Genomic DNA, 25,437 nt, shown 5'->3' on the forward strand with positions numbered 1-25,437 from the left:
CCCTTCGGCCCTCCCAGCCTGCCCCGATCCAGATCCTTTATTTAAACCTGTTGCCTATTTTCCAAGGATCTACTTCCCTCTGTTCCCCGCCCGTTCATATATCTGTCCAGATGCATCTTAAATGATGCTATCGTGCCCACCTCTACCACCTCCGCTGGCAAAGCGTTCCAGGCACCCACCACCCTCTGCGTAAAAAACTTTCCACGCACATCTCCCTTAAAGTTTCCCCCTCTCACCTTGAAATCGTGACCCCTTGTAATTGACACCCCCAATCTTGGAAAAAGCTTGTTGCTATCCACCCTGTCCATACCTCTCATAATTTTGTAGACCTCAATCAGGTCCCCCCTCAACCTCCGTCTTTCCAACGAAAACAATACTAATCTACTCAACCTTTCTTCATAGCTAGCACCCTCCATACCAGGCAACATCCTGGTGAACCTCCTCTGTACCCTCTCTAAAGCATCCACATCCTTCTGGTAATGTGGTGACCAGAACTGCACGCAGTATTCCAAATGTGGCCTAACCAAATTCCTATACAACTGTAACATGACCTACCGACTCTTGCACTCAAAACTCCGTCCGATGAAGGCAAGCATGCTGTATGCCTTCTTGACCACTCTATCGACCTGCGTTGTCACCTTCAGGGTACAATGGACCTGAACTCCCAGATCTCTCTATACATCAATTTTCCCCAGGACTCTTCCATTGACCATATAGTCCGCTCTTGAATTAGATCTTCCAAAATGCATCACCTCGCATTTGCCTGGATTGAACTCCATCTGCAATTTCTCTGCCCAACTCTCCAATCTATCTATATTTTGCTGTATTCTCTGACAGTCCTCCTCACCATCTGCAACTCCACCAATCTTAGTATCATCTGCAAACTTGCTCATCAGACCACCTATACCTTCGTCCAGATCATTTATGTATATCACAAACAACAGTGGTCCGAGCACGGATCCCTCTGGAACACCACTAGTCACCTTTCTCCATTTTGAGACACTCCCTTCCACCACTACTCTCTATCTCCTGTCGCCCAGCCAGTTCTTTATCCATTTAGCTAGTACACCCTGAACCCCATACGACTTCACTTTTTCCATCAACCTGCCATGGGAAACTTTATCAAATGCCTTACTGAAGTCCATGTATATGACATCTACAGCCCTTCCCTCATCAATTAACTTTGTCACTTCCTCAAAGAATTCTATTAGGTTTGTAAGACATGACCTTCCCTGCACAAAACCATGCTGCCTATCACTGATAAGTCTATTTTCTTCCAAATGTGAATAGATCCTATCCCTCAGTATCTTCTCCAACAGTTTGCCTACCACTGACGTCAAGCTCACAGGTCTATAATTCCCTGGATTATCCCTGCTACCCTTCTTAAACAAAGGGACAACATTAGCAATTCTCCAGTTCTCCGGGACCTCACCCGTGCTCAAGGATGCTGCAAAGATATCTGTTAAGGCCCCTCGTTTTTTCATCCCTCGTTTCCCTCAGTAACCTGGGATAGATCCCATCTGGTCCTGGGGACTTGTCCACCTTAATGCCTTTTGGAATACCCAAAACCTCTCCCTTCCTTATGCCGACATGACCTAGAGTATTTAAACATCCATCCCTATCCTCAACATCTGTCATGTCCCTCTCCTTGGTGAATACCGATGCAAAGTACTCATTAAGAATCTCACTCATTTCCTCTGACTCTACGCATAAATTCCCTCTTTTGTCTTTGAGTGGGCCAATCCTTTCTCTAGTTACCCTCTTGCTCCTTATATATGAATAAAAGGCTTTGGGATTTTCCTTAACCCTGTTAGCCAAAGATATTTCATGACCCCTTTTAGCCCTCTTTATTGCGCGTTTGAGATTTGTCCTACTTTCCCGATATTCCAAAGCTTCATCAGTTTTGAGTTGCCTCGATCTTATGTATGCTTCCTTTTTCATCTTAGCTAGTCTCAAAATTTCACCCGTCATCCATGGTTCCCTAATCTTGCCATTTCTATCTCTCATTTTCACAGGGACATGTCTGTCCTGCACTCTAATCAACCTTTCCTTAAAAGACTCCCACATTTCAAATGTGGATTTACCCTTAAACAGCTGCTCCCAATCCACATTCCCTAGCTCCTGCCGAATTTTGTTATAGTTGGCCTTTCCCCAATTTAGCACTCTTCCTTTAGGGCCACTCTCGTCTTTGTCCATGAGTATTCTAAAACTTACGGCATTGTGATCGCTATTCCCAAAGTAATCACCGACTGAAACTTTAACCACCTGGCCGGGATCATTCCCCAATACCAGGTCCAGTATGGCCCCTTCCCAATTTGGACTATTTACATACTGCTCTAAAAAACTATCCTGGATGCTCCTTACAAATTCTGCTCCATCTACACCTCCAACACTACATGAGTCCCATCACAACCACCCTATTGCTCCTACATTGTTCTATAATCTGTCTACATATTTGTACCTCTACTTCACGCTCGCTTTTGGGAGGCCTGTAGTAATGTCCCAACAATGTTACTGCACCCTTCCTATTTCTTAGCTCTATCCATATTGCCTCAGTGCTCGAATCCTCCATCATGCCCTCCTTAATCACAGCTGTGATGTCATCTCTGACTAGTAATGCAACTCCTCCACCCCTTTTACCTCCCTCCCTATCCCTCCTGAAGCATCTATACCATGGGATATTTAGTTGCCAGTCTTGCCCTTCCCTCAACCAAGTCTCAGTAATACCAATGACATCATATTCCCAGGTACTAATCCAAGCCCTAAATTCATCTGCCTTACCTGCTACACTTCTTGCATTAAAACAAATGCACCTCATACCACCTGTCCCTGTTCCAAAGGTTTAGATGTTGGGATCAAATGTAATATTTCCAAAATTGGCTGCTGACACAAAACGTGTGGGAATCTAAATTGTGAGAAGGATGCAAATCTTCAAGGGAACTTGGACAGGGCAAATTAATAGGCAAGAACATGGCAGATTGAACATAATGTGAAGTTATCAAGTTAGAGAATAAATGGAAAGACAGAGTATTTCTTAAATAGTGAGAAGTTGGAAAGTGTTGATGTTCAAGGGGACTTGGAGGTCTTTGTTCATTGAGTCACTAAAGGCTAACATGCAGGTGCAGCAACCAATAGGAAGGCAATTGGTATGTTTGGCCTTCATTACAAGGGAATTTAAGTACAAGAGCAAAGAAAACTTGCTGAAATTGTAAAGAGCTTTGGTAAGACAGCACCTGGAGTATTGTGCACAGTTTTGGTCTCCTTACTTGCAATGGAGGGTCAAGGAAGATGGCAGGATTGTTATATGAGGAGAGATTGAAGAAACTGGGCCTGCAATATCTTGAGTTAGAAGAATGAGAGATGATCACATCATCAAATACCAAGGTAGTCAATCTTTTCTCCTGGGCTATATTGTCCAAGGTCCCACCCTTCCAAAGAACGGAATATAAAATAAGGAAAATTTGCGGACGCTGGAATGAAACAAATAGACCTGCTGAGTTTTCCCAGCATTCTCTGACAGCATCAGTAGGGAGGGAGAGAGAACAAGAAGAATATCCTTTATGAAATGGGAAGACCAAAACTACACATCGTGCCTCAGCTGTAGTCTCACCATTGATACCACTTGGTCCATACCGTATGTTTTTGATAGCCCGGGAACGTTGAATTTGCTGTCAGCAGATATAAGACACTGTTGTAACGCGCATACACGAGTGACTTGATTGAATTACTTTGGAACTAAATAATTTTAAACCTCCCACTGCTACAAAATGACAATAAAGTGCTTCATTTTGGCAGATTTCACAAGTTCTGCACCTAACCTTTCCCAGAAGGGGAAAATCAGTAAGACGGAGAAAATACTGACCCGAACTGTTTTTCCGTCTGAGTTCATGCATGAGTACTTCATATTTTGTCTGATCTAAATTATATCGGTACAAATAATGCTCTTTGGACCCCCTTGTGTTTCTTGGTGGTGGTGGTTTTACTTTGTCATCCTTTCCAAATGGATTCAGAATATAAATGATTACAGTCCTGCCTATTGCCGCTATACACACTGGCGCGCTTTTGAAGCCTCAGCTTGAAGGCGATGTGAATATTAATGATATTGGCCGGCTTCGTGCTGCACCGTGTGTCCACCCTGGTCACCTGGTGGAGCTCTGCTGCCGGCTGGCGGGACTGGCGGGCAGCGGGCGCTTGGCGCAGTGCGCTGGAAGGAGCTCCAGTAGCGGCTCCCTCTCCCCCCAAGCTCCGGCTCCCCGGCCCCAGCTGGCGGGTGAATTCCAGGTGCACTGAGCCATGTCTGGCCGCACTGCCAGGGCTGTTTTCCAGGACTGGAAACCGAGACTCTCAGCAGATTCCTGGAGTGATTCCAGAAATTAGCAGCAGGTTGAAGACGCGCCCTCCCCTCCCTCCCCCAGCGAGTTACTGCCGACCCCCGAATAGACCCGCTTTTCCTGGCAAGATTCAAACTTTGCCGAGTTGCCTGGGAATCGGCCCCGCCGTTTTGCAGAGGGCGCCCTGTCTGATCATCTCGCTGCAGAGCTGCGGAGGCTGCAGCCGCAGTTTGGCTGCTGGAGGCGGCACTCTCAGTGCGGCCGCAGAAAGCCGGTCAGGGCCACGAGGTAAGTGACTGCATTCTTTCTTCCTCTTGTACCGACTGCGCCGACCGCTCATCTCGATGTAAAATGTCGGGAAGCTGTGGGAATTAACTTCCTGGTTCCCCCAGAGTGACGTTTGACATTTAGGGGAATTTAGCGCTGGGGAATTCCTCTCGGAAGTTCTCACGTAAGGTTTGCCCAGTTATTGTCCAGATGTGTGTGGTGATATGCATCACTGTAAATACACAAAGGGTTAATGTAAATACATTAAGACTAAGTAAACACTAGAGGGAGCACCAGAGACATCATGACATGCAGACATACAGCTAATGAACAAATAGAATAGGACACGACCAATGGGCAATCAAGACACTCAGAGGTGATGCTACCACAAGGGGGCATTACACAACCCACATATAAGGACAGGGCACATAGGCTCTGTGTCTTTCCACAGGCGATGCATAGAGAGTAGGACAGGGGCAGATCAGAAGCATCACAACCACCACGTGGCTTAGAGCAGACTGGTTAGTTAGACTGAGTTACAATAGCAAGATTAGCAGGAGAGTCGAACTCATAGAGAACTGTGCTAATGGTTCAATAAATGATATTGAACTTACCTCAAAGTCTGGAGTATCTTTTGGTCAAAGCTGCATTGAGTTGCAGGCTATGTTATCCCAGAGTACATAACACAACAGTGCCAACTTCCTCTGGACAATTGCACTGGGCTGGGAACCACCTGACACAGGTGATTTAAATGGTTAACACTAGGTGGTTCTGTCAGTTTTAACCTGATAGTTACTCTGAAAGAGTTAGAGGGGAAAATAATCACTGCTAATTCCTGAGTAAGTACTTAGGAAACCCAGACCCAGCCTTGCACCAGACCCCCCCCCCCCCCCTCATGGGATCCACTACAGAATCTCCACACCTCCCCACTCCATCTGACCACACCTCCAAACATCCTGATCCAACATGACCCCCTACCCCTCCTGAACTGACCCCCCCCCCCCCAAGAATGAACCACCCACACCTCCTTGTTCAAGACCCTCTACAGTCATAACTTGAGGTCCCTCTCCACTCTGGTCTGATCCAGTACCCCCTCACCACAGGCCGATTCCACCCCCCCCCCCCCACCAAGGGGACCCACTGCAGCATCTCCACTTCTCCCACCCCCCTTAATCTGACCACACCTCCCAACCATCCTGATCCTGTCCCAACACCACCACCCCCCAACCCTCCTTGGCCTGACCAACCCCCTGCTCTGACTCGACCTCCCCACCTCCTCGACACAGTCTGACCTGACCTGATCCCCCTCTGGTGGGCCCATTTAACTTTGAAACTTACCTTCTCCTTTAAATTGTCCCATTAAACACCTCCTTTACAGCAGCTGCTGCTGTAAATAGGGTCTGTTCCTTTCTTCTCTGTACCTCAGTTACTCCACGATGATGCAGCTGGAGGTGTGCTTCGCTGCTCCTCTCCCTCCCAGCCTGACTGGGGAAGGTTGGGCAAGACAGGGGCTTTGGAATATCAACATGGATAAATGCATCAAGAGTAGTAATTGCTGGAGATTGCCAATCTGTTTTTTAATAAATTTAGAGTACCCAATTCATTTTTTTTCCAATTAAGGGGCAATGTAGCTTGGGCAATCCATCTAGCCAGCACACCTTTGGGTTGTGGGGCTGAAACCCACGTAAACATGGGGAGAATGTGCAAACTTCACACGGACAGTGACCCAGAGCCGGGATTGAACCTGGGTCCTCGGCATCGTGAGGCAGCAGTGCTAACCACTGCACCACCGTGCTGCCCTTGAGATTGCCATTCTGAGGAAGTTAGGGGCCATTGCTTCAATATTTCCAGCCTGTAACTGTGATTGCATGCAGGTGTCACAGGGAGCACAGACGATATTTGATGAATAACCAACCATCCTGTTTCCACTTGGTGTTTTCAGACCTGCTTCTCCAAACTGATGTTTTGAAAGATGAATCTAACACAAAGAACCTCGCCTTCCACAGACCAGAGCTTTCTAAATTCAATCAACACCTCGGCTGCGTGGATCACTGGTAACGCAACAGTGACAGATCTCCAGAAACTCATCCACACAGCCACTCTTGCCACATGCTCCCTCCTGTTGGTACTTATATTCTGCTTGGGAACATACGGCAACCTAATTGTCTTCTTGTCATTCTTTGATCCAGCATTTAGGAAATTCCGGACTAACTTTGACTTTATGATCCTGAACCTTTCCTTTTGCGATCTATTCCTCTGTTGTGTAACAACACCCATGTTTGCTTTCATTTTGTTTTTTGATTCAGACAGCAATGTCTCTGAGGCATTCTGCTTCACCTTTCACCTCACCAGCGCTGCACTCATAATAATGTCCCTCAAATCTGTGGCAGTGATAGCACTCCATCGCCTGCGGATGGTGCTGGGACAGCAACCAAACAGGACAGCTTCTTTCCCCTGTACTCTTATCCTAACCATCAGTCTGTGGACCATAAGTTTTACCCTAGCTACTTTAGCTACCCTCAGGACACATCCTGTGAGATCCAGAGTATGTGTTCCCCTCTTTGGATGCATTGATGGAGATGGTAACGTTATACTGTATCTCTATGTTATAGATTTTGCATTTTGTGTGGCCATTGTGTCCATCTCCTATGTGATGATAGCCCACACACTGAAGAAAAATGCACAAATGAGGAAATGTACAATCATTACAGTTGACACTTCAAGACCCAAGGCCATCATGAGCACAGGGATTGATGGTATACAGCCTCAACCCCTTTACAGAAATCAGAATTACAACAAACTGCAGCATGTGCAAACACATGCCTACAGCAAAACACTTACCCATGTCCAGAAATCTGCAAATAGGTTACAGCTTGTTTCTTCAGTGAACCTTTCTGGCACAAAAGATTCAAAGGCTGTGGTGACATGTGTTGTCATTGTACTCTCAGTATTCATTTGCTGTCTGCCATTGGGAATCTCCCTCATACAAGATGTTTTGACGCCGCGGAGCAGTTTTATTTTAAATCAGCTTAAGCTGTGTGGGTTCACATTAATATTCTTTAAATCAGGTCTAAATCCATTTATATACTCGCGCAACAGTGCTGGGCTCAGGAAAAGAATTCTCTGGTGTACGCAGTACGTGGCTCTGGGCTGCTTGTGTTGCAAGCATAAGACTCGGCTACGAGCAGTAGGCAAAGGGAGCCTCCATGTGAACAGAAACAAATCATCTCATCACGAAACAAATTCAGCTTATATGCTCTCGCCGAAACCACAGAGGAAGTTGGTGGACCAGGCTTGTGGACCCAGTCACTCGGCAGACAGTATGTTAAATCCCAAAATGTCAATCGGCCAGCAGCATTATGGACACAGTAACTCAACACCCATTAACACAAGGATTGAGCCTTACTACAGCATTTACAACAGCAGTCCTTCCCAGGAAGCAAGCACTCCAAGCAGTTTTCAGCCAGTGAATCCTACCTGCGAATTTGCCAAATCGCATATTGCCACGCATCACCATATGGCAAAAATACAAGATTTTGTGCAGGAGTATGATAATACCTCCACCAAGCAAATACCGATCCCATCAATTTAACAACGTGATGATTATAGAATGACATGGCAAAGGAGGAGGCCATTCAGTCCATCATACCTGTATTAAGAATGTCAGTCTTGTGTTCTTTAATCCCATGAATACCGTATAACCAACAAAATACACTGATTGAATATTAGAAAGGCAGGAACTTCAAACACCCCTCTTATAAATGTCTATTTACGCAACTTGTTTGGTGAAATGAAATGCCTGATTTTAATAAATCCCAATCTAAGAATGTATGCATTGTTTAAAAGGTATGTTATTTTGTAGGAAGGAATGTTCAATAGAGCTCGGCAATGATCATTTCAGCTTTGGCCAGAGTCTGGCTTTTGTAGTTTGCATCACTGTTTTGGAAATATAGCTCAGATCTGTTTGGAAAGACAGTTCTAACCATGTCAACTTTTTTTTCAATTAAGAGTGTGATCTTTTTGCAGTTATTTTCACTTATTGACGGTAAAACAAAATTGCTTATGTTTCCGTATACCTGTTACAGAGTGTCATCTTGAGTACAGAGTGTACTTGTACACCTTTCTCTTATGTAATTGTTTCTGCTGCGGGCTTTGAGCATGTGCAGGTTTTGGTGGACTTTTTCAGTCTGTTGGGGATGACCTGTCGGCAAGACCTAGTGCTCCTGTTTTCATAGTTATTGCTGTTACTCCTGTTCTGATGAGTTACTGTTATTGTCAAACTTCATTATTTATTTATATAAAGAAGTTCCTACTTTTAAACAACACATTGGACTACCTACTTTGTGCTGTCAAGTTACCACATCATTTTGGGGACGAGGAGAAAATCGCAAGAAAATAACAGTTTTGCAATGTTCACCGTGGCAACACAGAAAATCGCAAGAAAATAACAGTTTTGCAATGTTCACCGTGGCAACACAAGGGTGCATTCGGTGAGTAGCTAGTTCACTTTGTGGTTTAATCAATGGAATTTCAGGTTAGCAGCACCATGGCTATGTTCGGGGTCCTGGATATCTGGGTTTGAATTCCACCAGGGCAGATGGTGAAATTTTAATTCAATAAAAACAAAATCTGGAATTTAAAAAAAGTCTAATGATGACAATGAAACCATTGTTGATTGTGGTAAAAACCCATCTGGTTTGTTAATGTCCTTTAGGGAGGGAAATCTGCCATCCTTACCTGGTCTGGCCTACATGTGACTCCAGATCCACAGCAATGTGATTGACTCTTAAAAGGCCACTCAGTTCGAGGGCAATTAGGGACGGGCAATAAATGCTGGCCTTGCCTGCGACGCCCACATCCCAAGCACAAATAAAGAAAATAAAGCAACTCTCGATTCTCCTGAGGAATCTGATCACGCCATGGAAGCCAGGAGAGATTTAGTTGCTCTGATCCAGAATCAGCATAACACAAAATCCTTGATGATACTACAAAGATTAAAATGTGATAGGCGCGGTGCTGAGGACCCGGGTTCGAATCCCGGCCCTGGGTCACTGTCCGTGTGGAGTTTGCACATTCTCCCCATGTCTGCGTGGGTTTCACCCCCACAACCCAAAAGATGTGCAGGTTAGGTGGATTGGCCACGCTAAATTGCCATTTAATTGGAAAAAAATAATTGGCTACTCTAAATTTATTTAAAAAAAAAAAAAATGTGATAGGCATTTACAAAAGCAAGTCAAATCGGTAACTAATTTTGGCAGAATTACGCCAACTTTCAGAACGGAGTAATTTTAGAAGATTTGCTCAGAGATAGGCTGGTCCATGGCATTAATGAGGGCAGCATTCAACGTCAGATCCTGGGTGAAACCACACTTTTAAGAAAGCTCTTTGAATGTTGCAGGGCATGGAAATGGCTGCCAGTAATGCTAAAGATATTCAGAAGGCTAATGTTGGATAGGAAGAGGTTACAAGCAAAAAGGTGAAAGCAGTGGAATGTTGTAGGTGTGGTGGGCCACAATATGTGAATCATTCCAAATTTAGGGGCACAACAAGAAGAGGCATTTAGCAAAGAAATGCAAAGGTGTGAAGAGCGAGGCGAAGGCTGAGCAAGAAAATTTAAATTTGAAGAAGTCTCAATCAGCTATGCAGCATTTAGACAACTCCGAGTAGGGAGAGGAGCAAGCTTGCGGCATGTTTAATGTGAATGAGGCATGAGCTGAGCCTATTTTTATTACCATGGTAGTTGATGGTAAAAAAAATCAAGATGGAGGTGGACACAGAAGCCTCCACATCCATAATTAGTGAAGAAACCTACAAGTCAATGAGAGACTAACTGAGTGTCAGCCCTTACTTCAGGAGTGGCATGCCTCCTTGTGGTCAAAGGGAAGGGGCTACATTTGCTAGGGCGTGACTGATCAGTAAAACTCCATTGAAGTGGGGTGAGATCAAGAACAAGAGAGTAGCTGAGGATGTTGTAAAGAAGTATCCAATGTATTCAAGGATGAGCTGGGTACATTGTGTGCTACTATGTGAAGTTGTACACAGATTCTCAGGCTGCTCCTCGCTTTTTCAAGCCCAGGACAGTGCCCTAATCCATGACAAGTAAAGTGGATGAAGGGTTGGAACAGTTGCAAAGGCTTGGAATCATTGAGCCTATTCAGCTTTCTCCTTGGGCAGCTCCAATTGTTCCTGCCTTTAAAAATGTGCCGACTACAAGTTCACCATGAACCAGGTTTCCAAGTTAGATGCTTATCTATTGCCTAGGGTGGAAGAATTGTTCGCAACTCTTGTGGATGGAAAGATGTTTTCAAAACTGGGCCAGGCATGTCAACAACTTGCGAGAGGAAGATTAAAGCAGTACGTGACCATCAAAACTCATAAAGTACAATCATTTGTCTTGGCATATCCTCCAGTACAGCTATCTTTCAAAGGACGATGGGCAACCTGGTTCATGGCGTTCCCGAGGCTGCACTATACTTAGATGACACCTTAATTACATGGAGGACCTGTGGAGGAGCACCTAAGCAATCTGGATCAAGTTTTAAAAAAGGTTTTCAGAGACGGGTCTGTTCTGAAAGGAGCAAGCACATTTCCCAGGCAGAGTACCTCGGCCACAGAAACACTGCACAAGGCTTATCTCCTGGGGAGGGGAACATTTGAGCTATTAAGAAAGCTCTGAAGCCCAGGAATGTCGCTGGACTCGGGTCATTTGTAGGTTTGATAATCTATTATGGAAGGTTTTTGTCAGACCTGTCTCTGGTGTTGGCTCCCCTGCATCTGCACAAAGAAACAAAATGGAGGCGGGAGTCTGTACAGAAAAAGGCTTTCAAGGCTGTGAAGGCCCTGCTGCAATTGGTGTGTCTGCTAGTCCAATTTGATCCAGAGGATGCTGTTGAGCAATGCCTCACCCTATGGTGTGAGGACGGTACTTTCTCATTTAATGGAGGACCAATCTGAGAAACCCATCGGTTTTGCATATAGGATGGTGATAAAGGCTGAAAAGGGCTATTCACAGTTGGACAAAGGGTCTAGCTATCATTTTTGCAGTGAAAATATTCCATCAGTACCACTACGATCATTCGTTAACCATATGTACCGACCACAAGCAGTTGATGAGTCATTTCAATGAGTTGAAATGTATTCCTCCCATGGCCTCAGCAAGAATACAGCACTGGGCACTTATATTTTCAGCTTATTAGTACAGCAGGGGAAGGTAACGCAAATGCGGACTCGTTGAGTCGACTCCCTTTACCAGGTTTACCATCCAAGGTATTGTGTCCTCCTGAGACTATTTTCTTAGTCGGGAGACTTGCACTTTTCCCAGTAAATGTGAAGCAGATTAAGCAGTGGGTGGACAGAGATTTTATTCTGTTGCAAGTTAAAAGATTTCTGTTGCAAGATTAGCCAACTATCGTAGAAGATGATGAGTTGAAACTTATGTGAAACTTAGGGATGAGTTAAGTGGGCATACTGTGGGAGTCAAGAGTGGTCATTCCTTCTCCCTCATTCATAATTCAAGGATGAAATTCATGAGGCTCATCCAGGTGCTTCCAGAATGAAAAGTTTTGCCAGGTTGTACGTTTGGTGGCCTAATGTGGATCTAGACTTGGAGAACAAGGAGAAATCCTGTTTAGCATGACCGATAAATCAGAAGGTGGCACGACCAGCACCACTTCAACCTTGGGAGTGACCTGATAGGTCTGGTCCAGACTGCGTGTGGACTTCGGGGGACCTTTCATGTTTTTGATTGTTGTCGATGCGCAATTGAAATAGTTGGTAGCACACATCATGCGTAATATGACAGCGCCTGAGAAAATTGAGACGGTACGTCAAATTTTTGTAACCCATGGTCAATCAGATTCACTTGTTTTGGATAACGGCACTATGTTTACAAGTGAATTATGTCAAGTATTCATGCAAAAGAATGTTATACGCCACGTGTATGCTGCGCCATTTCATCCGGCTTCAAGTGGTTTGGCGGAGCGAGCTGTTCAAACTCTGAAGGGGGGATTGAAAAGAATGGCAGGTGATATTTTTCGTACAAAGCTCTCAAGACTTTATTCCAGTATCACACCACAATCCACAACCGGGCCCCCTCCAGCGGAATTGTTGTTAGATAGAAGGCCAACGTGATCTGGATCTGCTTCATCCAGAACTCAGAGTAACAGTGAGCAGGAGACAAGAGAAGCAGAAAGAGGGAAATGGCTAACCAAGCATTGAAGGATCTCCATTCAAAAAGGCTGACAGGACTCAATGGCAGTAATGCTTGCAGCATACAGGGAAAGGATATATCTACAGAACAGATGGAAGATGTGAAAAGGCTGCACATGCCCCCCGCCCACGCCCCCGCCCACGCCCCCGCCCCCCCACACCTGCCCCAACCTGGTTCACAGATTTGTCCCTGGAGGTGATGATTGATGCAGTGAGGGCAACAAGCCGTCTCCAAAGAGAAGCAGTTCAAACCGGATGATCAGGTTTACATTTGGAACTTTGGTAGTAACCAGAGGTGGTTACCGGGAATAATTCTAAACTAAAGTGGTCCAGTATCTTGGGATGTGAGGCTGCAACATGCAAGAGTTATTCACAGACACCAAGACCATATCCGTTTATGTTGTGGCTCAGTCAGCAAAGTTTCAGAGTCAGTGATCGTTGTAAATAGTGTGGCAGAAGGTAATGCTACTGTGGGTGTGTTCACCAGGAAGTGGTTCCTGTGTTTCCAGGTTGACTCTGCTGAGGGAGGGGAAGAGGGATGTTCATCTTCAGACTTTCAATCTACCTCTTCACTTACATTTCCAGATCAACCGTTAAAATGATTCACCAGTGATAATGCGTAGGTCACAACACATTCACAAAACTCCTGACAGATTTTTGCATAGCTGAGGCATTATTTCCATTTAGTCCTATGGGGGATTGAAATTTAAGGGGGAGGGGAGGAGAAGTGTTTCAGAGTGTCATTTTGAGTACAAAGTGTTCTTTATAAACCTTTCTCCTATGTAAATGTTCATCTGGCGTCTGTTGAGGGTTTTGAGCATGTGTGGATTTTGGCGGACTTTTTCAGTCTGCAAGAGGGTGACCTGTAAGGAAAACCTGTTTTACTAGTGCTCCTGTTTTCATGGCTATTACTGTTACTGCTGAGTTACTGCTATTGTCAAACTTTTATTTATTTACATAAAGTTCCTTCTTCTAAAAAAACTCATTCAACTACCTTCTTTGTGGTCTCAAGTTTTCACAATACCTTTATTCAAAAGCAAAGTACTGTAGATGTGGAAATCTTAAGACAAAACAGCAAATGCTTGAAATGCTCAGCAGGTCGTCCAGGTTTGTGGACATTGACCGATTATTAGAACCAGTGGGTCACCTGCCTGACACATTGAACAGAATCTTGTGAATTTTGAACAGGAACCCAGTTGTAATAACTCCAGCAGAGGCCAGGGTAGACAAAACAAAGGTTTATTCTTGAACAGAAAAGAAGCCTTGGCGTTCGGCAATATAACCCCAGCCCGGGATCATCGGGAACTCCGGTTCGGGTCTGGGTCACAGTATTTTTTGTTTTATAAATTTAGATTACCCAATTATTTTTTCCAATTAAGGGTCAATTTAGTGTGGCCAATCCACTTATTCTGCACATTTTTGGGTTGTGGGGGTGAAACCCACAGACACGGGGAGAATGTGCAAACTCCACATGGACAGTCACCCAGAGCCGGGATCGAACCTGGGACCTCAGCGCCGTGAGGCAGCTGTGCTAACCACTAGGCCACTGTGCTGCCCTTGGGTCACAGTATTTAAGGTTCCTGGAGCAAGCCCCCTATTGGGGTGGGTGAGCCTCTGCCCACTCAATACGGGAGCCCGTACTCTGCCAACCCCACGGGGAGATCAATCGACGGTCCCCTGTGGTCTATGTGGGGGTCATAACACCAATTAACTCATTAATGTGCCTTGCGATTGGTTGCTCTTCCCAAGAACAACATAATTGATACCCACCTCCAGCTTCCCTTGCCAATCAGGTGGAGGGCACGATGACATGCCTAACCAAGCATTGAAGGATCTCCATTCAAAAAGGCTGGCAGGACTCACAGTGACAGTAGTGCTTGCAGCATACAGGGAAAGAAGATATATCTGCAGAACAGCTGGAAGAGACCCCCTCCCACCCTGATTCACAGATTCGCCCCTGGAGGTGATGATTGATGCAGTGAGGGCAACAAGCGGAAATGAATGACAGCAAGACTCGCATTTATATAGCAGTTTTCCAGCCACCTGCTACCTGAAAAGTGCTTTATAGTCAATACTTTTTGAAATGTGGTCACTGTTGTAATATAGAAAATGCAGTAGCCAATATCCGATCAACAGAAATGCTCTTTCCTGAGGCTATACGGGCAGCACGGTAGCATGGTGGTTAGCATAAATGCTTCACAGCTCCAGGGTCCCAGGTTCGATTCCCGGCTGGGTCACTGTCTGTGTGGAGTCTGCACGTCCTCCCCGTGTGTGCGTGGGTTTCCTCCGGGTGCTCCGGTTTCCTCCACAGTCCAAAGATGTGCGGGTTAGGTGGTATGGGGGGGGGGGGTGATTGGGTTACGGGTATAGGGTGGATACGTGGGTTTCAGTAGGGTGATCATTGCTCGGCACAACATCGAGGGCCGAAGGGCCTTTTCTGTGCTGTACTGTTCTATGTTCTATGACAGGAGGGGCCAGCCAGTCTCATCAAGCAGGCAGGACTGCAAGTCACAAAGGCTGTCAGAACCAAACATGTGGTGCCCAGGACCTGGATCCAATTATGGAAAAGTTTTACTGACTTCATGAGATCCGACAAGGTGAGTCCTGTGACTCAGCTGGTGACCATGATGCTCTCCCCTCTCTAGCATTCTCCTGTACGGCACTCCCTTCGTCAACATACCTTACTGTCACACATTCCGACTCTCTTCAGCCTCCTACTCAAATTCCCATCTCAAAGTCATCTTGTTGCCCTCTCATACTCATTCCTCATAGTCACCTTCATCAAATGTTTATCCTCCATCCTCAACAATCAGTTAACTTTTCATGATCTGAACACTGCTTTTTCTCACTGAAGGAGAAGAGCACCCACAACTCCAGGGCAAAGCATAGAATTGGGGATGGGGGGCAGCACGGTGGCGCAGTGGGTTAGCCCTGCAGCCTCACGGCGCCGAGGACCCAGGTTCGATCCCGGCTCTGGGTCACTGTCCGTGTGGAGTTTGCACATTCTCCCCATGTCTGCGTGGGTTTCGCCCCCACAACCCAAAGATGTGCAGGCTAGGTGGATTGGTCACGCTAAATTGCCCCTTAATTGGAAAAAAATGAATTGGCTACTCTAAATTTATTTTTAAAAATTAAAAAAAAAGAATTGGGGATGGACTTTCAGGCTTGACCATCCAGACTGTGATTGAGGAGGAAATCCTGGAGATCGGCAGAGTAGAACCTGTACAAGGCATTGCCAGTGATCGCCTGGCCTAGAGACAGCATTAAAGGTCACACAGGTACTTGTCTGTCGCTCATGTTGAATTGATGTCACCAATATGGATCATCCAGGAGGCAGAGGGCATGATTTACATGGAGTTAGGACACCCAAGGTGCAGGACAAGAGTAGCTGGGTTACAATCAGGGGAAGAGAAAGGAACGGGCAGACAGTACAGGGATCCCTTGTGGCTGTTCTTCAAAACTAGTATACCATTTTGGATGCTATTGGGGTGGATGACCTACCAGGGGAAAGCTCTAGTGGCCAGGTCTGGCACAGAACCTGGCTCTGTGGCTCAGAAGGGAAGGGGGGAGAATAGAAAAGCAATAGTGATAGGAGACTCAATGGTTAGGGGAACTGATAGATTCTGTGGTCGCGAATGAGACTCCCGGAAGGTTTGTTGCCTGCCGGTGCCAGGGATGTCTTGGATCGAGTCTCCAGGATTCTTAATGGGGATGGTGAGCAACCAGAAGTCGTGGTGCACATAGGCACCAACAACATAGCTAAGTAAAGGGATGAGGATCTAAAAAGTGAATTTAGGGAGTTAGGTTGGAAGCTAAAGAGCAGGACAAGCAGAGTAGTAATCTCAGGATTGCTACTGGTGCCATGTGCAAGAGAGGCAAGGAACAGAGAGCGAGTGCAGCTGAACACGTGGTGCCAGGGCTGGGACAGGAGGGAAGGCTTCACTGGGATGTCTTCTGGGGAAGGTGGAACCTGTACGTGAAGGACGGGTTGCACCTAAACTGGAGGGGCACCAATATCCTGGGTGGGAGGTTTGCTGGAGCTCTTCGGGAGGGTTTAAACTAGTTTGACAGGGGGGTGGGAACCAGAGCTATAGATCAGAGGATAGGGTAGTTGTTGAACAGGCAGAAATAGTATACAGCGAGTCTGTGAGGAAGGATAGACAGTTGATAGGACAAAGTTGCACTCAGTGGAATGGGTTAAATTGTGTCTGTTTCAATGCAAGGAGTGTCAGGAATAAGGGAGATGAACTTAGAGCATGGATCAGTACTTGGAACTACGATGTTGTGACCATTACAGAGACATGGATTTCACAGGGCAGGTATTGTTGTTAGATGTTCCAGAGTTTAGATGTTTTCAGAAGAATAGGGAGGAGGGGGAGTGGCACTGTTAATTAGGGAATGCACCAGAACTGCAGAAAAGGAGGTAGTTGAGGAGGGTTTGTCGAGCGAGTCACTATGGGTGGAAGTCAGAAACAAGAAAGGAGCAGTCACTTTATTGGGAGTTTTCTCTCAGCCCCTCCAATAGCAGCAGAGAGATGGAGGAACAGATTGGGCGGCAGATCTTGGAAAAGTGCAGAAGTAACAGAGTTGTTGTCATGGGTGACTTCAACTTCCCTAAGATTGACTGGAACCTCCTTACTGCAAATGGTTTGGATGTAGCAGATTTTGTCAGGTGTGTACAGGAAGGATTCCTGACTCAATATGTGGATGGGCCGACTAGGGCGGATGCCATATTGGACTTGGTGCTTGGCAACGAACCAGGCCAGGTGTCAGATGTCTCAGTGGGAGAGCATTTCGGTGACAGTGACCACAACTCCTTGACCTTTACCATAGTCGTGGAGAGGGATAGGAACAGACAGTATGGGAAGGTATTTAATTGGGGTAGGGGAAATTATACTGCTATTAGACAGGAGCTGAGGACAAGACAATGACCTTGCTGAAGCACTGCCCTGGGTTTAAACCTCAAAAAGAAAGTACAGGAGGGAACAACAATTGCCCCTGCTCGCTGCGTGTCTGGCGTGCCAGCATCATGCACATACATTACCCTCAAATTTCTTGGGGGTTTTTTGTACAGGTTTTACTGTCTTATTTGTCTTAGTTGACTGCTCTTGATATTTCTCCCAGTCCCCTGACATTTTTTACACTTCTATAGTCTTTCCTATATTTTAACGTTCTCCCGAATCCCTTTTGTTTAGTCTTTATTTGGATGTGGGCATCACCATTAAAGCCAGTATTTATTGCCTATCCTTAATTTGCTTCAGAAGGTGAACCACCTTCTCGAACCATTAGTCTATATGGTAGACACAGGGCTGTTAGAAAGGGGGTTCCAGAATTTTGACACAGCGACAGCGAAGGGACAATGATATAATTCCAAGTTAGGATGGTGTGAGATTTGGAGGGGAACTTACAGGTACTGGTTTCCCCATGTATCCACTGCCTTTGTTCATCTATGTAACAGAGTACACAGATTTGGAAGGTCCTGCTGAAGGAGCCGTGGCGAGTTTTATCTGCAAGATGAGCTCTTGCCCCTACATGGTACATGTTGGTCCTGTATTGAATTAGTTTTTGAAGTTAGAATGAAAAATAACAGTTGTGATCAGTTTGTTGTTGTCAGTCTGTCTCATCCTGCTAAAGTTGGTCTTACCAAAATCTAGAATCTTTAACTATGCCAACTTTCTCTTTAAACCAACTTTGAATACAATCCTATTGCGATCACTAATATAAATGTTCGTTTATTGCTAGACTAATGAAGTCTGGCTCTTCTCATTGCGAAATCGAGCATTATCTGCCTCTTGTTGGTTTTGGAGCACATTGCTTCAGAAAACTCTGACAGGACTCCGAAGGCTCACTACCTCTGTTCTTTGAAATTTATATGAAAATGACAATCTTGTTAAAGGTTATTTTTGCTACCAGCCTCTCTGAACTAATAAACTCTTGTCAGTTAATTGTTTCTAGCTGGCGGCCTGTCAGCAACTCCCATTATAATTTTAAGTCCTCTCTGGTTCCTCAATTCTTTTTTTAATATAAATTTAGAGTACCCAATTCATTTTTTCCAATTAAGGGGCAATTTTGCATGGCCAATCCACCTAGCTTGCACATCTTTGAGTTGTGGGAGTGAAACCCATGCAAACATGGGGAGCAAGTGCAAACTCCACACGGACAGTTACCCAGAGCCAGGATCGAACCTGGGACCTCGGCGCCGCGAGGCAGCAGGGCTAACCCACTGCGCCACCATGCTGCCTCAATTGGTTCCTCAATTATAACTATGTCTCTGCTGATTGCTTTCCCTTCCCTACATCCTCACCCAAGATTTTGCTCATGATGGATTCAAAGATGAGTTGTAATTTGCTTTTGCATTATTCTTTTGTGACTCATTTTTCTCATTGCTGTTGCATAGCAACATAAGTATGGCTGTTTGTTGAAGGGATTTTATTCAATCAATAGCCTCATATTTTACAATATTTTGCAGATTAAGGGAACTTCTATATAGATAGCATAGTATCCGTCACAAAGAAATGTAAAGGGAAAGAGAAAATGCAAATAAATCAATAATTATAATCATAAATCTAAAATATTAAAAAGTAGCAGGTTCATTATAACTTGATAATGATAAAACAATGTTGTACTTCAAAGTCTGCAAGAACAGCATATTTGTAACTTCCAATGCTAACGTCAGCCAGGGGATCATGCTATTAATTTACTGTCAAAAACGATTTGGTCTTCTATATTAGATTTTAAATTGTTGGAGCAAACGAAACAAAGTGAGAAGCCATTCTGCTTTCTTCCTCTCATTTTTCTTCATCCATTACCTCCCCATCTAAAGGTATTAAACTGCTTTGTGGTATGGATTTATTGGTACCAGTTGTCTAACCATATTTTTATAATAATCATCTTTATCGTCACAAGTAGGCTTACATTAACACTGCATTGAAGTTACTGTGAATAGCCCCTAGTTGTCACATTCCTGCGCCTGTTTGGGTACACAAAGGGAGAATTCAGAATGTCACCTAGCAGCACATCTTTCGGGACTTGTGGGAGGAAATCGGAGCACCCGGAGGAAACCCATGCAGACACGGGGAGAACATGCAGACTCCGCACCAACAGTGACCCAAGACGAGAATCAAACCTGGGACCATGGCACTGTAGCAACAGTGATAACCACTATGCTACTGTGCCACCCATATTTTTGAGTGGGTCCACAACAATTCACGTGATTGTTCTTTCAGAACTGCATTTGTAGGTAATCCCAGAACTGATCAGAAGCCTTCTCAATTTTTCCCTACCCAAGGTCAATTATAGTGTCTCCTTTCTTCTGCCGCATTGAGATCAGTTACCCAAGAACCGATTGGCGATCTAATCCAGCACATTCTCGGTCTGTATGGTTCAGCTAGTCAGTTCTGAACAGAAGTTACAATTAACTTACTACTAATTCTTCCATGATGAATTTGCTCACTATGAAAAACTTTGCAGCAGTTGTGTATGCTATTTGATTTTCATTCAGAGCCATAAGGAAACTATGCACTTATATAATTCTTTTTTTTAAAAAAAAAACAATCATTTTATTAGCATTTATATAATTCTAATATTAACAGATTGCTTTATTCAATTTAGCCACAACTTTTGCTTATTCCGATTAGGTGGAAAGAACATTTAAGATATGTGGAATCAGAGGTCATAATACTTTTAAAAATATTATAAAAGTTCAATGGAAAGTTTAAAAAAATCTGAGAAATACACCGCAAGGTTCATGGAAAATAGATCCAGGGGTTCCAATGGTTGAGGTGCTGTAAATAAACATTATTTTATAGCTCAGGAGAAATTAGTATTTGTGGGAATTTAACAAAAAGATGACTCTTGCAATAAAGATCTGGAAGAAAAAAGTTTCAATTTAAAATTTACATCTTGGTAAAATTACACTTAGCACATCAGATGTACAAGTTTCAAGTATCATTTCAAACATTATACAAGTTCAAAAGTATCCCGATGCAGTCGACATTTTTTATACATCTATTTACAAGCACTCACAGTGTATGACTTACTCCACTGTTTCCGTTTATTATTTAGACACACATCCATCAAATACTTATTTTCAGATGTCCATTGTCAAAAGAAACAGAATTGTGATAAATGCTGATAATTGAATGTCACGCTATAATCTGTGTATTCATCCTCAAATATTCAGCAGAGAAATTTTTGTTTTACCAACAGAAATCTGGTCTGTGCTGTAATTTAGCTAGGTACCGATAGTAATCCATTTTCATCAGCTGTATCCAGAATTTTACAAATTACTGGGGATTCCACCTGAGGAAAAAAAAACAAGACAAGTTGAGACCTGACAACTGAGAGACCAAACAGAGGTCAAAGCCATTTTCCCACATCAGTGCTCCAGATACAACTAACTAATTCAATATAGATCAGAGTCTGAACCTGGGATCTTGCTGCATGACTTAGCTGACTGACTAAATCAACTTGATCACTGAAGCTGCAAGCCCTTACATTAAAAATCAGTCATTCTTGTAGCTTCAAAACGAGTATTAAAAATGATGCTGGGGAGCAGATATGCTCTGCAAGGGCCTGTGCTGTGGTTTTCACTTGTTGGTCACCTTGACTTGTCTACTTCGAACATAGTTACTTTTGGGACTGTTTAATGAGTTTTAAAACTACTTGAATTGCCATGCATTATACTGGGAACAGAGGAAGTCAGCAGCTAATGCCCAACTTTAGTTGGAGGTCGGAGATTTTCCAATGTGCTCATGTTATTTTCCAATCGCTTCCCACAGTATTTAATGGAGTGCAATACAAATACCGTAAACAATGTAGAATTTGTAATTACAAGAAATCTTCATGGTGAATAGCTTAGATACATACATAGAACATACAGTGCAGAAGGAGGCCATTCGGCTCATCGAGTCTGCACTGACCCACTTAAGCCCTCACTTCCACCATACCCCCATAGCCCAATAACGTCCTCCTAACATTTTTGGACACCAAGGGCAATTTAGCATGGCCAATCCACCTAACCTGCACGTCTTTGGATTGTAGGAGGAAACCGGAGCACCCGGAGGAAACCCACGCAGACATGGGGAAAATGTGCAGACTCCACACAGACAGTAACCCAGCGGGGAATCGAACCTAGGATCCTGGCGCTGTGAAGCCACAGTGCAAGCCACTTGTGTTACCGTGCTGCCCAATGTTTTCAAAAGCAATCTAGATGAGCATCTGAGAGAAAAAGGATTGGAAAGATATAGTGAAAGTCCGAGTTAAGATAGTTGGAACATCCTAGGATTACCATTGATGAGAAACTTGACTGCATCAGTTTATTTAATGCGGAAGGGCAACAAATGCTGGCCTAGCCAGCGACACCCAAATCCCAAGAATAAGAAAATGGATTTCTTGTCTTGAAGAAAATAAAAGGGATAAATGGAAAAATACACATGGAAAATGCAATAAGATATTACAACAGGTACACTTTACTCACCCCCAGAATATACTGGCAGGTTTGTGGCTCAAGCATGTAGATTGTAACTGCATGAGGAGACTCTGATTCCTTACACCTGGAATAGAGTATACATTTATTTAAATGCACAAAGTACAAAGAAAATGAAAGTGTGACTGACACTTACAAAATACTTCGGGTGCGATTCTCCGCTCCCCATGCCGGGTGGGAGAATCGTGAGAGGGCTCCCTGACTAATTTCACGACCCCCTGGCACCTCCCGCTCGGAAGAATCGGCGCTCGCCGTTTTACACGGCGACCGGCGATTCTCCGACCCGGATGGGCCGAGCGGCCTGCCGTTCGCGACCGTTTCACGACGGCGGCAACCACACATGGTCGCTGCCGTCGTGAAATTGCCGTGAGATGCCCGTTTTGGGGCTTGTAGGGGGCCTGGTGGGGAATGAGCACCACGACTGTGCTCGGGAGGGGCCAGGCCCGCGATCGGTGCCCACCGATCGGCGTCTCAATCGGACGCACTATTTCCCCTCCGCCGCTCGGCAAGATCAAGCCACCACGTCTTGCGGGGCGGCTGAGGGGAAAGACGCGACCACGCATGTGCGGGTTTGAGGGGTCAGCCGTCGTGACGTCAGCCGCGCATGCACAGATTGGAGTCGGCCAACCTGCGCATGCTTGGCTGACGTCACATAGGCGCCGCCATCGCGTCACTCCTAGCCCTGCTGGGAGGGGAGAATAGGGGGCGAGGAACGGCCTCCGAGGCCGTTGTGAAACTCGGCCGAGTTCACGACGGCCCTCCCGATTTTTCCCGGGAGCGGAGAATTCCGCCCCACAAGTTTGAACTCGGGTCAGAAAATCAAACCTGCTGTGCATAACAACTTGTAATTGTTCAGCACGTTTATGTAATAATACAACACAAAATGTTTCACAGGAACAGAAAGCTACACAAGGAGATATTAGGACAAATGGCGAAGCGTGGTCAAGCAAGTTTTACGGTGTGTCTTAAGGGAGGAAACAGGTAGGAAGGTAGAGAGATTTATGGAAGCAAGAGTTTAGAGGCCAGGTAACTAAAAGTATGGTCACTGATAGCGGATAACTAAAATTGGGACGCTTAAAACGTTGGAATTAGAATAATGCAAATATCCCTGATGGTTCAGGGGCTGGAGGAATTTAGAGATAGGAAGGAGTAAAGCCATTAAGGGATGAAAAAAACAAGAACGAGAATTATAAACTAATAGTGTATCAATCTGGAGAAAGGCAGGTCTGTAGTGTGGCAGCAACAGAGACTAAACTTACTTCAATTTTACCACTACTTGTCGTGGTTTTCCAGTCAAATCACAAAGATCACCATTTCCATAAAAATGAGAAACAACTCTGAAAAAAATGAAATTAACTGCGATTAGAAGAGAATTTACAACATTAAGTCTCAGCAAATATTATTTTCCTTTTTTAAAAAATTATAAATTTAGAATAAGCAATTATTTTTTTCCAATTAAGGGGCAATTTAGCAAGGCCAATCCACCTAACCAGCACATCTTTGGGTTGTGGGGGTGAAACCCGCGCAGACACGGGGAGAATGGGCAAACTCCACACGGACAGTAACCCAGGGCCGGGAATAATAGAGTAGGTAGAGAAAAATTATTGAAAATGATCTGCAAAACCTCTATTAGGTCTCAGCCCTCTTTGCTCCAAGGAGAACAATCTTAACTTGCTCAACCTCTCCTCACAACTGAAGTATTTCATTTCTGAAAACATCCTGGCAAGACCGTTCGGTTAGGGACCAGTAACATTTTTGATGACGTTTGGAATCCCAGTTACCTACTTGGAGAATAAAGCCACAAAATTCCACGGTTTAAAAAACCAAAATAACTTCACTTTACAAAGTCAGAAAAGTAAAACAATTTATAATATCTAGAGCATACTCAACATATAGGATTAACAGGAGGTACATAGTCATAGGCAAACTGTGGTTGAAAATCCAAACTGCATATCAAATGGTGGATATGACTAAGATAGATCCCACAGATTCCTCAGCAATTCACCCATACATCAGTGACTTTGAGTCACATAATGTCAGTAAAACTCTGTTCTCACCAGAGATTTCAACTTCTGACTTTGGAAGATCTAGCCTCGGAATTCCCTCGAAGGTCGTTCCGACTTGGGCACGACAACTGCTCTCTCCCAATGGCTCAATCTCTTCTGAGTGTGTGTTCCACGGGATTCATTCTGACCTCTAATTATTGACAATTCCAGCTGTTTTGCAGACTTCTGGCTTCACTAAGCAGAGACCAGCCCTAAACCTTTCCGAATTCCAGTCTCCTGGTTGTACCAAGCTATAAATGGCTCCCAGGGGTTTTCTGAGCCCAAACATCTCCAGTGTGAAACCAGCAATCTTCTGCCACCTTCTTAGCTCCTCAGGACTTTCTTGAGGCCTAAATGCTCCCAGGACTTTTCTGAAAGCTGTATACCACAAGAGGTTCAAACTGAAATTAGCCCCTTCTCCCAGCAAATGCACTGATAGATGAAAACAGGGAATCTTCAGCTCCACGGCCATGTAGACTGCTGTGGTCTATCCTCAAATGGACCTCCAAGCCAATTATCCCTGCTTTACAAATTATCCAGTTAAGTAAGCCAACTGCTGTCTTATGGTTCAATTTCTTCTATTTCACTGTATTACAACATTTGTAACCTTTTAGATATTCTGGCACTCTCTAAAGCCCAGCACTAAGCATTACCTATAAAATATCAACATGAACCATGAACTGATGTTTCAGATATCTGTCACAGACTCTCAGCTTTTTCTAAGCTTTCACATATTTTCTCCTGAAGTGTGGTGTAGCCATCTGGGATGGCCACTTACAATAAGGAACATGGACGGCCACAGAGCATAACAGGAAAAATGGCCAATGCAAGATTCAGGCAGGCTCAGAGCCTGAATGTATATTTGTGAGTGAAGATTCCAGACGGTATCGAAACCCCCAACCGATTAGCATTTTGATGGCCCATCTCGTCAGACAAAGCACTGATACTTGAGCAACCGATACAATCCCAGGCATTTCAGCACCAGTCCCTGTACTCGGGAAGCGTAAACAACACTGTCAATGACCGCTTGGGACACGCCCAGCCATCAAGGCACCCACCCCTTTATTGGTTCAAATCGAATACAGTGATCAAGAATGAC

The 25,437-nt window shown here is 44.6% G+C and overlaps 2 protein-coding genes across 2 annotated transcripts in view; one reads left to right on the forward strand and one right to left on the reverse strand.

Annotated features, from left to right (window-relative positions):
* Nucleotides 1-4,094: 4,094 nt before the first annotated feature.
* On the forward strand, nucleotides 4,095-8,426 carry gpr75 (G protein-coupled receptor 75). The gene is made up of 2 exons (XM_038810124.1): nucleotides 4,095-4,619; nucleotides 6,541-8,426. The coding sequence occupies exon 2, from the start codon at nucleotides 6,571-6,573 to the stop codon at nucleotides 8,188-8,190; it is 1,620 nt and encodes a 539-aa protein (XP_038666052.1). The 5' UTR covers nucleotides 4,095-4,619; nucleotides 6,541-6,570; the 3' UTR covers nucleotides 8,191-8,426.
* An 11,922-nt stretch (nucleotides 8,427-20,348) lies between these two features.
* The window catches only part of erlec1 (endoplasmic reticulum lectin 1), a 32,128-nt gene continuing 27,039 nt past the window's right edge, over nucleotides 20,349-25,437 (reverse strand). Inside the window, 3 exon segments of the mRNA XM_038810164.1 lie at nucleotides 20,349-21,107; nucleotides 22,285-22,360; nucleotides 23,553-23,630. Coding sequence (XP_038666092.1) covers nucleotides 21,036-21,107; nucleotides 22,285-22,360; nucleotides 23,553-23,630 — 226 coding nt within the window. The 3' untranslated portion in view covers nucleotides 20,349-21,035.

The sequence above is a fragment of the Scyliorhinus canicula genome, chromosome 1 (assembly GCF_902713615.1).
Source record: "Scyliorhinus canicula chromosome 1, sScyCan1.1, whole genome shotgun sequence".
NCBI lineage: Eukaryota > Metazoa > Chordata > Chondrichthyes > Carcharhiniformes > Scyliorhinidae > Scyliorhinus > Scyliorhinus canicula.

What these genes read in the sequence shown, in the direction of transcription:
- gpr75 (XM_038810124.1), top strand. Translation starts at nt 6,571, where the DNA reads ATGAATCTAACACAAAGAACCTCGCCTTCCACAGACCAGAGCTTTCTA.